At 61.0% G+C, this 11902-nt stretch overlaps 1 protein-coding gene across 45 annotated transcripts in view; it reads left to right on the forward strand.

Moving 5' to 3' along the window:
• NCOR1 (nuclear receptor corepressor 1) overlaps window positions 1–11531 on the forward strand; it is a 135720-nt gene extending 124189 nt beyond the window's left edge. For 29 of the 45 annotated variants that reach the window (XM_084986273.1, XM_084986286.1, XM_084986290.1 and 26 more), the window contains 6 exons: window positions 1876–2022; window positions 3797–3939; window positions 6761–6814; window positions 7094–7315; window positions 9127–9306; window positions 10585–11531. In XM_084986273.1, coding sequence (XP_084842399.1) covers window positions 1876–2022; window positions 3797–3939; window positions 6761–6814; window positions 7094–7315; window positions 9127–9306; window positions 10585–10778 — 940 coding nt within the window. In that variant the 3' untranslated portion in view covers window positions 10779–11531. The remainder of the gene's footprint in view (window positions 1–1875; window positions 2023–3796; window positions 3940–6760; window positions 6815–7093; window positions 7316–9126; window positions 9307–10584) is intronic. The other 16 variants (XM_084986278.1, XM_084986310.1, XM_084986280.1 and 13 more) reach the window with 3 other exon arrangements.
• The last annotated feature ends 371 nt before the right edge of the window (window positions 11532–11902 follow it).

Consider the following 11902-nt stretch of genomic DNA (forward strand, 5'->3'; position numbering starts at 1 on the left):
TTTCGAGCCATGTTCAGATTTTCCAACAGTGAAACAATTTGAATATGTCTACAAGGCAGGGGATCCGTTTCTTACACCTGAAGTGTCTTTGCCTTCATCCCCTGGAACGTGTGCGAGGGTTTTCCTGTCTCTTTTTCTCGGAAGGCCCATCTGGGCAGTCAGTAGTCTGTCTTTGATACGAGGCCGCAAGGTGACCACTCCGGCTGCTGGTGGGTTTGCAGAAGGACGTGTGCTTTGGGGGTAACACAGGGACACTGAGTGGGATTCTTAAGAACCGTAAGAATGTTCAGATGTTTGGGAGACGGACGTGACATAGTGAAAGTGAGCCCGAGAGAGGCCCCCCAAGAAGCAGCTCATTTCTGCAAAGAGAAGCGCGTGTCTTCTCACCCAGGGCCCTGCACTCAGAACTTAACCAAATGGGTTCGGGGCTCTTCGGCCAGGGCACCTGGTAACGGATGCGGCACGGCGCGGTCAGCCGTGAAGTTCCTCCAAGGACGAGGCTGGGGGTCAGCAGGCCAGAGGTTCTGCAGGTGTCCGGGTGGGCGAGCCAGAGCAGCGGGGCCACAGCTCTGGCAGCAAGAGGGCCGTTAGCAGCAGAGGCAGTTCTCGGGCCTGTCCCCCCCAGTTCGCAACATAAAGGCGTAAGAGTCGCGAATTTAGAGGCGGACAGGGGCCATTCGGGGCAAAGAGCACCTTTACTGTGGGCCTCTGAAGGCAGGAGCGCTGAGGCAACAGCCGAGGCGCCTCTGTGCGCCCACCGCCCTGCTCGGGGGCCCCGGCCCGGCCTCTCGGCTCCCTCTCTTTCCACCTGCTCGCATCAGGCTCTGCTGCTGCGAAGCACGTCTCAGACGCCCTAACTGTGTCCAGAGGTGGGATGGGCTTAAGGATAAGATGAAAACAAACTCTCTTTCAACAAAAAACAAAACCAAAAGAACTTCAGTGACCAAAGAGCAGAAAGCTGTGGGGCAGCGTCGTTCGGGGCCCACTTGCTACAAAACGCTGCGAGGAGGACTCCGACCAGCCGAGGCCGCTCCCGAGAAGAACCCCTTGGGCGTCTGTGCCCGCCACCTCCACTCCCCGTCCAGCCGAATGATTCACTGGTTTTCATCAGATGACCTTGTCGTATCGTTTAAAAGGGTCACAATCAATCCATAGTGTTAGTAACACCGTTTTGAATCCTTGAGCCAAAGAGATGTTTGTTTGTGAGTAAAACACAGGAACTGTTGTAGAGTTCTAGAACAGAACGTACTTGTAAATCCTGCAGAAACAGCCACGTGGGCTACGCAGAGTTCAAGGTTAAAAGCAGCTTCCGTGGAAGGGAACCGAACACGCGTCGTTACCCGTGATCGCCGTAAAGGCAGACGTTCGAGGTCACGGGTGGCTTTAACTAAGGGTCTAACCACCAAGCCGGAAACTGCCGAGGGCCGGCCCAGTGTGTTCGCACGTCCGCCCTGGCGCCGTGGCGGGGGAGCATCCAGGTGCAGCAGCTGCCCAGCCCTGAGGGCTCCGCACTCGCCCGTCACCCTCCTCGGGTTTCCGTTTGCTGTCAGGGCCTTTACCTTTGAACCAAATGGCAACAGCTAGTAGGTCCTGGCTCACCTGGGTGCCAGCTGGGGGCAGGGAGCCCAGGGCTGAGGGTTCTGGGCGCCGCCTGGCCCCACACCGTCTGCACCGTGCCTCCCCTTGGCAGCCTCGGTGTGAAGCAGCGGGGACAGACTTGGAGATGACCAGGCACCTGGTGGGCACCCGAGGCTGCTTTTGCTGTGTGCTTTGGACTTGGGTTCCCCAGCATGGATGAGGCACCAGGTGCAGCAGCCTGGGCTCAGGGAGAGCTGCGGGTGAGCCCCGAGAAACGTCTCGTGTTTCACCTTCCAGCCTCAGGCCTGGGAAGTCCCCAGAGAGGAGCCACATCTCTTCGGAGCCCTACGAGCCCGTGTCCCCGCCACAGGTGCCGGCGGCGCACGAGAAGCAGGACGGCGTGCTGCTGCTGGCCCCGCGAGGCCCCGAGCCCCCGGAGCAGAGGTGGGTGAGCCGCGGGCGCGAGGGCTTGGCCTTGTCCTCGCTTGGGTCCCCGTGGCAGGAGGATGTCGCGTCTGTTTTCCCAGTGCACGCTTTCAATAGGGTACGGAACAGAATCGGTCCTTGCTTTTCTCGAAGTGAGGTCCTTCTCGCTCCTTCTGTCTGGGTGGTCCTGGAACCCCCGTCTGAGTGCTGCCCGCACCCTGGGATGGGTGGGTACGGTGGGCACTCGGGCTGGGCCGCCTCAGCCATGTCTAACCCTGGCCCAGCCCTGTGAATTACTCGGTTTTTATTCCCATCGGGTTTAGACGCCTTGATGTAGCCCCCGTCCGGTCCACACCAGGGATGCGTCTGAGACGCCTGGTCGAGTGGGGACCTTGGTTGTGAGCGTGGCAGTGAGCGCCTCTGCGACCAGGCCCCCGTCCCCCCTGCCTCCTGCCACCCCCCCCACCCCCACCCCGCTTCGCCCTCTGCGCCAGACGCGCTGTCTGTCCCCGTGCAGTTCTCTCGCTGTGCAGCACCCGCCCCGATGCTCTGGGGGGGCGTCCGGGGTTTGCTGGTGATCCGATGCAGGCAGGGGGAGTCCCGCGTTAGACCAGGGTCTCAGCCAGGGGGTTCGTGCGTGTTTACAGGGCGGTGGAAGTCACTACTCACTGTGTGTGTGACTCACAGGCAACCAAATGGACGGTGGTGCCTTTCAGAGAAGTGGGAAGAACGCCGGGTTTGGAAAGGGAGCAGCGTTACATTCCGTCATGCGTTTGCATGTTCCCCCTAAGCTTACAGTTTTGGGGGTCAGGGACCACCCCGTCTTAGGCGCTTTTCTGTCACCTTCTCTCTGACTTGGACACGGTGGGTGTCCTCCCGTGGGGGTGATGGGCCCGTCTAGGGTGGCAGCCCCTTCCCGCCTGTCCTCTGTGGCTGTCTCCAGCTCTGGGCGGAGGCGGGGTGGCCTCGAGCTGTCGGGGGAACCTTGTGTTCCTTGGTGTGTTAGTACAAGGAGCTGACAGTGAAGTCGGACACCCTTCCCATGAACCTGGGTTCATCTGGTCACAGGCTCGAAAAGATTCCAAGGAGAAGGCAGTTTTATTTCTCCACGGCAGCCGTTCTGTTCCGGTCGGACTGTGGACGGCTTCGGTGTGCCGGCCTGCTCTTTACGGGCAAGTGTGCTGAGCTCCCGTCTTCCTGTACTTGAGAGAAGTTCTGCTCGCACATGGGTTCCCGGTTTCTACAGCAACCACACGTCGCTCCGTGTGTGCTGTGCAGACAGTGTCAGGATAAGTGCTGCCTGGCGACTCCCATTTGTTTTCATTCTTTTGTTTCTTTCTTTGTTCAGGGCCATACCCACGGCATATGGAGGTTCCCAGGTTGGGGGTCCAATTGGAGCTAGCTGCCCGTCTACACTGCAGCCCGTCTACACTGCAGCCACAGCAACTTGGGATCCGAGCTGTATCTGTGACCTCCACCACAGCTCGCAGCAACGCCAGATCCTTAACCCCCTGAGTGAGGCCAGGGTTGGAACCCAAGGCCCCATAGATACTCGTCGGGTTCGGTACCGTTGAGCCCCACCGGGAGCCGCTGCTCCTCCGGCCCTGTCCCGAACCCCGGTTCTGGGTGACTTCCATCCCAGGCCTCCTCCTTTGGTGCCACCTCTGGCGCTGCAGTTCCCGTGGGCCCAGATGGGCTGTGGTCCCTCGCTGCTCCAGGGGCTGTTAGCAGAGGTGGGCGGGGCGGGGCGGGGCAGTCCCGCGTGACAGTGACCCAGAGCTGTTCCCAACAGGAGCGACTCCCGCTCGCCAGGGAGCATAAGCTACTTGCCTTCGTTCTTCACCAAGCTGGAAAACACGTCCCCCATGGTTAAATCAAAGAAGCAGGAGATTTTTCGTAAGTTGAACTCCTCTGGTGGAGGTGACTCTGATATGGGTAAGTGGGATTTCTTTCGTGAACCCCCAATAAAACCGGCGTTAGTAGAGGTGTCTCCAGGGTGGCCTCGTGTGGAGCCCTTGCGTTTGAAGGCTCCTCTAGGCCCCGTCCAGGCTCACGTGACCCTTCTCAGCCCGGGATTTCCGGCTCGGAGCCAGCACGCGCTCCTGTGCGAAGCTGTCTGTGTTCCCAGACTTGCTTCCTCTGGGGTCGGGCGTAGCCCTCCCTGGTTTGATCCGCTGGCCTTGCGTCACCACGTGGGCTCTCAGCTGTCTGGAGGCCTCTGCAGATGTCCCCAGGTCCCTCAGTCTCTCCGAGGCCTGGTGTCTCCACCATCCATGTGTGTCCCTCGCTGGCTTAGCCTTTCCCGTAGTTCCAAGCAGCGTGGCAGGGCCCGTCCCAGCTGCATCTCGCCGGGGGCCTGTGTGCTCCGAGGCCGGGTGCACTGAGTGTCAACGCGGACACCACGTCCCCGCACTGACCGTGCCTCCTGACTCACCCCGCACAGCCGAGGCGCCCTTCCTGCCCTCCCTGCATGTGCAGCCGCTGCAGCTCTGCAGCTCTACCTGTGCCCCAGGCAGCATCCTAAGGCCCACACGGCCATGTCGCGGTTAGCTGTCCCTCAGTGGCAGGGAAACTGAGGCTTGAGGCCGGCTGGTAGGCACTCTGCCCTTGGCACCTCGCCCGCTGTTGGCAGTGCCCACCAGGGTCCAGCCTGCAGCGTCCAGCCTTCCCTTAGGGCGACAGGCCTGAGCTCACTGGAGCCCGCCTCCCCCTCGCTGTTACCCAGAGATCCAGAGGCCCAGGTGGGGGCCCTGTTTCTGCAGCTGTCCCGACGCTCAGAAGAAGGGAAACTGGGCTGCCAGCCTACGCTGCCAGGTGCACCTGTGACAGCTTGTGACTGATGAAGGTCAAACAGAAAGAAAAGAGAGCCAGTGTCACTCATCCTGGCTCTCAGTGACGAGATTGGCCTTTTCAAGGCAATAAATTCAAAGAGAACTTGAGGGTGTTGTGCGGAGCTGCTGTCAAGCTTACAGCCTTTCTCCTTCTTTAAAAAACACCGTCAGGGTGTCTTTCCATTTCCAGTCTTGAGTGGCTTCACGCGGGGCTCGGCGTCCTCAGCACATAGGTGGGGACCTTCAGATTCAGAGCCGAGAGATGACAGGTGGGCACGCGCAGGTGTCCGAGCAGCCAGTCAGCGCCTCTCGGCATCACGTGGTTTGCACGCCTCCTCCTGAGTTTTTGGCCGTTTTAGCAGCAAGACTTGTCAAGAAGAAAATGCCATGTATGAGCTGAAGCTGATTTTACAGTTTTCTCTCCTGGAGCGTTTCCCGTTGTCGCAGGCATTGCTCAGTTGCTCGTTAGCTCGGGAACCATGTGCTGAGCGGGGGCTGCCTGGGGACGACAGCTGATCTCCGCTCTCCAGACACGCGTGACGAGACTGTAGCAGGAGATAAACGTTCTTTCACGTCTCAAGGGGACCAGGGCCTTTTGCTTGTGGAGAAGGGACAGTTGGGGGGTTGAGGTCAAAGGAACAGGTGGACTCACGGGGTCCCGGGGGCAGCTTCGTTTCAGCTCTGCACCCCCCCCCCCCACTGCCCCCTGCCCCGATGCCAGCACCTCGACTGCTTAGGACGATGTGACAGACAGCCGCTGACCTCGGGGAGGCCCCTGCCCGGCTCTCAGGTCCTGCCGCCTCCTGTTCTTGGTCTCTCGCCCCCCACCTCCCCCTGGATCCAGGTCTTGCTCTGCTGGTCCTGGGCGTTGGCTTCGCCCCTTCCCCCTTTGGCCCTGCACACCGCCTCCACTCTGGTGGTCTACACCGTGCGGAAACCTCCCGACTCCCGTCTGGAGTTGAGCTTTTGCAGCTAAGCTCACGCACAGACCTCTGTGGGCCTCTCTGCGCCCGGAGTGTCTCGTGGCTGCACCCAGAGCTCTGCTCCCCCTCCTCGAGTGATGGCCGGGTCCGCTGTCTACACCGGGTGCCAGGCCCGCAGGAGTCGAGGACCGGGCTTTGCAGGCGGTCTCTCCGCGTTGCCGATGCCTGAGCCAGGGGTGGGAAGTGGCCCTCATCGGCCACTCGGCATCAACAAGGTGACTGCGCTTTGACTCGTCCAGATGACCACTCAGTGACTGCCTGTGAGGTAGCGGCGTCCTGGTCTCCGGGCTCCGGGGAGAAGCGCGAGCCTGGCCTCGCCCCGGTGCGCGTCAGGATCACCTTTGCCGACCTGAGAGCCGGCAGCCCGCCACCCGTGTGGCTGCTGTGACGTTCTCCGGATCGAGAACGTTCGTTTTGGGGCCTGGGCTGCCCGTCCTCCGGGCCGATTCCGTAGCCACCCGCGCCCTTCCTGCATTCTCGCTCTCAAGTTCTCAGCATCCCGTCGGAAGACAGGACGAAAACCCACCCTGTGCTTTGTGAGAAGCATCCAGCTTGTCCTCGCTGTTGTCATTAAACGGAGCGGGGCACAGGCGGGACCTGTCTCACCCTGGGACGCTCGGCAGGGGCATTTTCGTGCTGTCCCCAGTGGCGTCCTTCCCCTCGGTCGCATCTCCAGCCTGGACGTTTGCAGGAGCCCTGGGTCCCTCCTCTGGCAGCTTCTCCCGCGTGGGTCCAGCGCCACTCTTCTGATGTTCCTACCGCACCCGATTCATTTCCTGATCTCCTTTTAAAAAAAGTATTTCTCTCGCTTCATCTTCACTAGATGGGTGAAAATGAAGAGCATGGAAAATAGGAAGGTTGATTTTACTGGGGGTCTTGGGGGGGCTCTCTCCGTGATGTTTGTGATCCGCCCCAGTAACTGGAATGCTTGTTTCCATCCAGCAGCTGCTCAGCCAGGAACGGAGATATTTAACCTGCCAGCTGTCACCACCTCAGGTACGACTCAGAAGACCTTGTTTGCCGGCCGGAAACGGGACGGCTGCGTCCCACCGCACCCAGGGGGCCGCTCCGCTCCGCTGTCCCCCAGTCGGGGAGGGTGGTCCGCAGCAGCAGCAGCAGCAGCAGCAGGAGGGGACCCGAGACGAGCAGACGCTTGCTGAGAACAGAGAGGAGCGAGGGGAGGCGGAGCGGCGTGGGGGAGGCGGCGGCGGCCTGCCTCTGAGCGGCTCTGGGACGCGGGGGGCCGGGGCCGGGGCTGACCCGCGTCTCCTGCAGGTGCGGTGAGCTCCAGGGGCCACACCTTCGCTGACCCGGCCAGCAACCTGGGCCTGGAGGACATCATCCGCAAGGCGCTCATGGGCAGCTTCGACGACAAGGTGGAGGAGCACGGCGGCGTCCTGCCCCAGCCGGGGGCGGTGGTGCCCGGCGGGGCCGGCACCTCGGTCGTGAGCAGCGGCGAGGCCCGGAGAGAGGAGGGGGACCCCCCGCCGCACGCAGGTAGTGTCCCCGCGGGGCTGCCCTCCCTTCCCGGGGGAGAGCCCTCCGGGCCCGGGCTCTAGAGGCCGCTGCGCTGGGCCACCTGGGAGGGTCTTCCGTTACCTGCTCAGACAGGGCAGGGACCCGAAGTGGGAAGGACGAAAACCTCTGCCAACTGTCCTTTTTACCAAAACGACACCTTCCAACCCACGAGGCTTTTGGTCTGTGGCCTGGTCCTTATCTGTGTGCGCACCTGGTGACTGATGAAAACACCGTCCTTCCAAATCCTGCTTTCGAATGAGAGAGACTTACTGTTGCAATACACATGACAGCCTCAGCGGGAGAGTCTTAAGCCAGAGGAGGAAGGGAACGAGCCTTCACCTCAGCTCCCATCACCCAGAAAGCCGCGTGGCGGTCGGTGTAAAGGGCGCGTGTCCATCCCGTCGGGAGCACGCGGGGCCGTGCCCGCGCCTGGGTCTCTAGAGCCTTTCTCTCGGCCGTCGGAGATCCTTGCCCCCTCAGGGCTACCTGGAGGTCGGCAGCTGTGCGGACGCACCTCCTGCTCCGAGAGGGGAGCTGCTGCCTTCCCACTTCTGCTCTCACCTCCGACTTGTGTTGGTGTGAGAGGCTGCGGAACTGGTGGCTCAGACAGGGACAGTCGGCCGCTGGGGTGACCTCTGGAGCCGTGTCCCCGCTTCCGTCACTCACAAAGGCTGCCGTCTCCCCGGATCTGCCGTCCTCCGTGCTGTCCTCTTGCTGCATTCGTGTTGGACGGCTTGGAGGCCACAAGTTCAAGCTGGCATTCGCTCTTGTCTTCGAAGGAAGACCAGATGTGCCCCCTTCTGGTGGCGGCAGTTTACCCGCCTCAGGACTCCCTCTCCCTCGGTTTCAGTGAACAAGCCGTCAGCACCTCAGTGTTTGCTCCTCATCCCGAGTCAGCCTCCTGCTCTCGGGAGGGCGTCTGCATCTCCAGGTCGATGTCCCCTGTGGGGTGGTTTCAGGGTCACGTCAGCGCCGCACCGGCTGGCCCGCCCTCTGTGCCCGTTGGCTCCCGCTGGTCCCAGTCGCCTTGACCTGTTTGTGCTGCTTTTACTTCGAGGCTCTCGGGTTGTCCCCTGCGTTGCCGATTCCCTCGTCTAGTCTGAGCCTTGCTGAACGCTGGTTCCGAAGCCTCCCACCTCCTCCTTTTTGGCTACCCGTTTCTCAGCTTCCTTTCTGAACCTGCTTCACGCATCTTGCGGTTTTTCTTCTGTTTTCTGTTACATCCTCTTCCTTAGCAAGGACTTTGCCTTTCTCCTCTCTCCAGACAGAGGGAGAGGAGTTGCTTTTGACCCTTTGCCGCTGTACCCTGCAGGAGGTGGGCACGGTGAAGTGGTTCTGCTGGGACGGAGGGAAACCTTTGCTGGGGCCTGGGCTTAATCTCTTCCGGCGTCTTTTCAGAGTGTTCTAGAGCCCGGTCGGGGCTTCCCCACTGCTGTGAACTTCTGCTAAGGCCATGAACCAGCCAGACATCCCGGGGACGCAGGAAGGGCCGCGGAGCCTTGTGGCCTCTGCCGAGGTCCAGCAGGGCCCTGAGGGCTTCGGGCGCACGGCGGCTTCTCCCTCAGCCCGTGGGAGGCGAGGGGAGGATCACCACCCTCGCAGCTGCTGTGCCCCGAGGCCAGGAGGAAGCCAGGAGTGGAGACGTCAGCTCCTTGCCACTCGCTTGCGTTTCTGGCACGAGGGCCTCTCCCTTGTCTGACTCGTTTTCCTTAAACGGGCTTCCAGGTAGACCTCAAAGGTGTGGACGTAATTACCGTGTGTCGATAATTCGTCACTCCTTGCACTTCTAGGAGCCGTTTGCAAACCGAAGCTGATCAGCAAGTCCAGCAGCAGGAAGTCCAAGTCCCCGATCCCCGGGCAAGGCTACCTGGGCACGGAACGGCCCTCCTCCGTGTCCTCCGTGCACTCAGAGGGGGACTACCACAGGCAGACGCCGGGCTGGGCCTGGGAGGACAGGCCCTCCTCGACAGGTGAGGGAGGCGCTGGCCCCGGGCTCCACGCCGCCTCTAGACTCGGAGCCTGCTGAGAAAACGCTTTTCTCTTACCGTCCTGAGCAGCAGTTGAAAGCGCCTACAGCCTTAAAAGCTGTAAGACTGCAGGTTAGGTTACCTTGAGGAGGGGAGCACGTCTCTGGGTCTCTGGGAAGCGCTGCCCCAGGCCTTCCCGACGGACACCGCCAGAGGCGGCTCTTAGGGAAGGACTAGGAAACCAAGTCAGAAATGGGAGCACAGGAGTTCCCGTTGAGGTGCAGCGGAAACGAACCTGACTAGGAACCATGAGGTTTGTGGGTTCGATCCCTGGCCTCGCTCAGTGGGTTAAGAAGCTGGGGTATAGGTCGCAGATGCAGCTCAGACCTGGTGTGGCTGTGGTGTAGGCCGGCAGCTGTAGCTCTGATTCGACCCCTAGCCTGGGAACTTCCATATGCCGTGGGTACGGCCCTAAAAAGCAAAAGAAAAAAAAAAAAGAAAAGAAAGCTGCTATCCCTGTGAGCTCACTATGTCTGTACAAACCAATAAGGAAAAAACTCCAGGGTATTTTTAAGTGTCCCTATGTTGTACCTATTTGTAAGCTTTTCTAAAAAGAAAAAACCTCAATCATGATCATGAGTCTTGAAAAGGAACAGACTTTAAGAAATGGTAATAAAACTGGTGTCTTTCCTGCGGACTTAAGGGTTCCAGGTGTCCTTTTCACTGTCCACATAAACGGGTCGGTTTAAGGCTTTCGCTTCTGTACCGCTCTCCTACCAGCCGCGGGGGGCTGTGCTGCTGTGGGCGCTTCAGCCCCAGACCAGATGTCACGCCTCTCTCAGGAGGTGAGTCATCAGTAGGCTGCTCGTCGTTACTTCCTCGGGGCAGCCATCATGCTGTTTTCGTTTCCGGGCCAGGGACTGAACCTGCGTCCTGCGGCTGCACAGACGGTGCCAGTCCCGTCGTGCCACAGTGGGAACGCCTGTCTGTGCTGGAGGTTCTCGGGCTGTAGGAGGCTCCCCAGGGACCATGAGACGGCCTAGAATGGGGCCGCAGGCCAGTGGGGTCCGGGAGGCGTGTGGCCTGTCCCTGGCCCGCTGGAGCCTGTGTTTGGTTTTGAGTCAGGAGGTTCTTGGTGTTAGCAGGGGCTCTCGCGTTAGGCTTTTAGAGAATCCTGTCGTTAGACTCGGGTTTGCACCAGTTGGCGGCGTGAACCCTGGCCCCAGGCCGCCCAGCACGCCCCTGGTGGCAGGTGAGACTTACCCGACTTTCTCCCGCCAGGCTCCACCCAGTTCCCCTACAACCCCCTGACGCTGCGGATGCTCAGCAGCACGCCCCCCACGCCCGTCGCCTGCGCTCCCGCCGCCACTGCCGCCGCCCCGGCCGCCCCGCACCAGCAGAGCAGGATCTGGGAGCGCGAGCCCGCACCGCTGCTCTCCGCGCAGTACGAGACGCTGTCCGACAGCGACGACTGACCCTGCGCGCGGGGACTCCTGCTGGTTTCCTTTCTGCGTCAGGTCAGAGCCCGCCCCCCCAGGACTTGGGTGCAGACTTTCCCGGAGAGCCTGGACCACGGAGGACGGAGACGGGGCCGAGAGCGGCCTGGTGTCACACGAGGGCGGGGAGAAGCTGCCTGGAGCCAGGCCGCTCCGGGGCCGTCCTGCCTCACCTCGGGGTGTAAAGACAACCAGCCTGCCCTCAGATCACGCTCCTGTAAATAGACGGCCTTTTTGCAGTGCTGCCCTCGCGCCAGCCTCTGGTGGACTTGCGTTCCAGTCAGCGCCTCGACGTCAGGGGTGCTTTTTAGCCTCTCGTCCCTCCTCTGAACCCTGCCTCTTGAAAGCACCTCGCCCAGCCCACGCTCACGGGGCGGCCGTCACGGGCATCGTGCTTTCATCGTTTTGTTTCCTCTCAACCAGATTCTCGGTGATGTTTAAAATCTCGTGGAAATGTTTAGATTTTTAACACAGACCCTGGCATAAAACCTGTACACGGACACATCAGGGTCACGAGGAGACTCGAGGTTCGGCCGTGCTGTAAATTCCCAGCGCAGGCTTTGATCTTTAATCCGTGGCGCCGCAGAGAGTGCCGCACGGGTGCCGCGCGCGCCCTGCGCGACGGCTTGCTTCAGGCGCCCGCGGGTACGCACACTGGCCACTAACCACGTCCTCCCGCCTTCCGAGCCGCCCCGGAGCTTTTGTTTTGAAATAAACCTGACTGCCCTGTCCGTAGCTACCGTAGATTGTTTGTGGTTTCAGGTTTTCGGTGTCTCAGGTTTCAGAGGGAAAATCCAGACTCTCTAGCTTGATGCTGTCGGTGGAGGTAGGTGGTCAGGCCTGCCTGGCGCTGCGCTCGCGGGGAGCACGCGGTCCTCTCCCCTTCGGTTTCTGGCGGGCCAGAGCTTGTCAGCAGCCGTTTCTGTTGCACTGACTCTCAGGAGCAGCGAACGAACGTCAGTCTGAACTTGAACCTGATGAGGGTCCTAGAGGTTCCGGCTCATCCCTCGCCCGTCACCGCGTGGCGAGCTTTGAGTGCGCTTTTCGCACTTGGGCATCGCATGGAGGCGTCCTTCAGCAGCACACGGGGGCTGCTGGCCTGG

This window comes from Sus scrofa, chromosome 12 (assembly GCF_054392235.1).
Source record: "Sus scrofa isolate SSC_HxYL_T2T_F1_AM1 chromosome 12, Sscrofa_HxYL_maternal_Yorkshire_Landrace_v2.0, whole genome shotgun sequence".
Lineage (NCBI taxonomy): Eukaryota > Metazoa > Chordata > Mammalia > Artiodactyla > Suidae > Sus > Sus scrofa.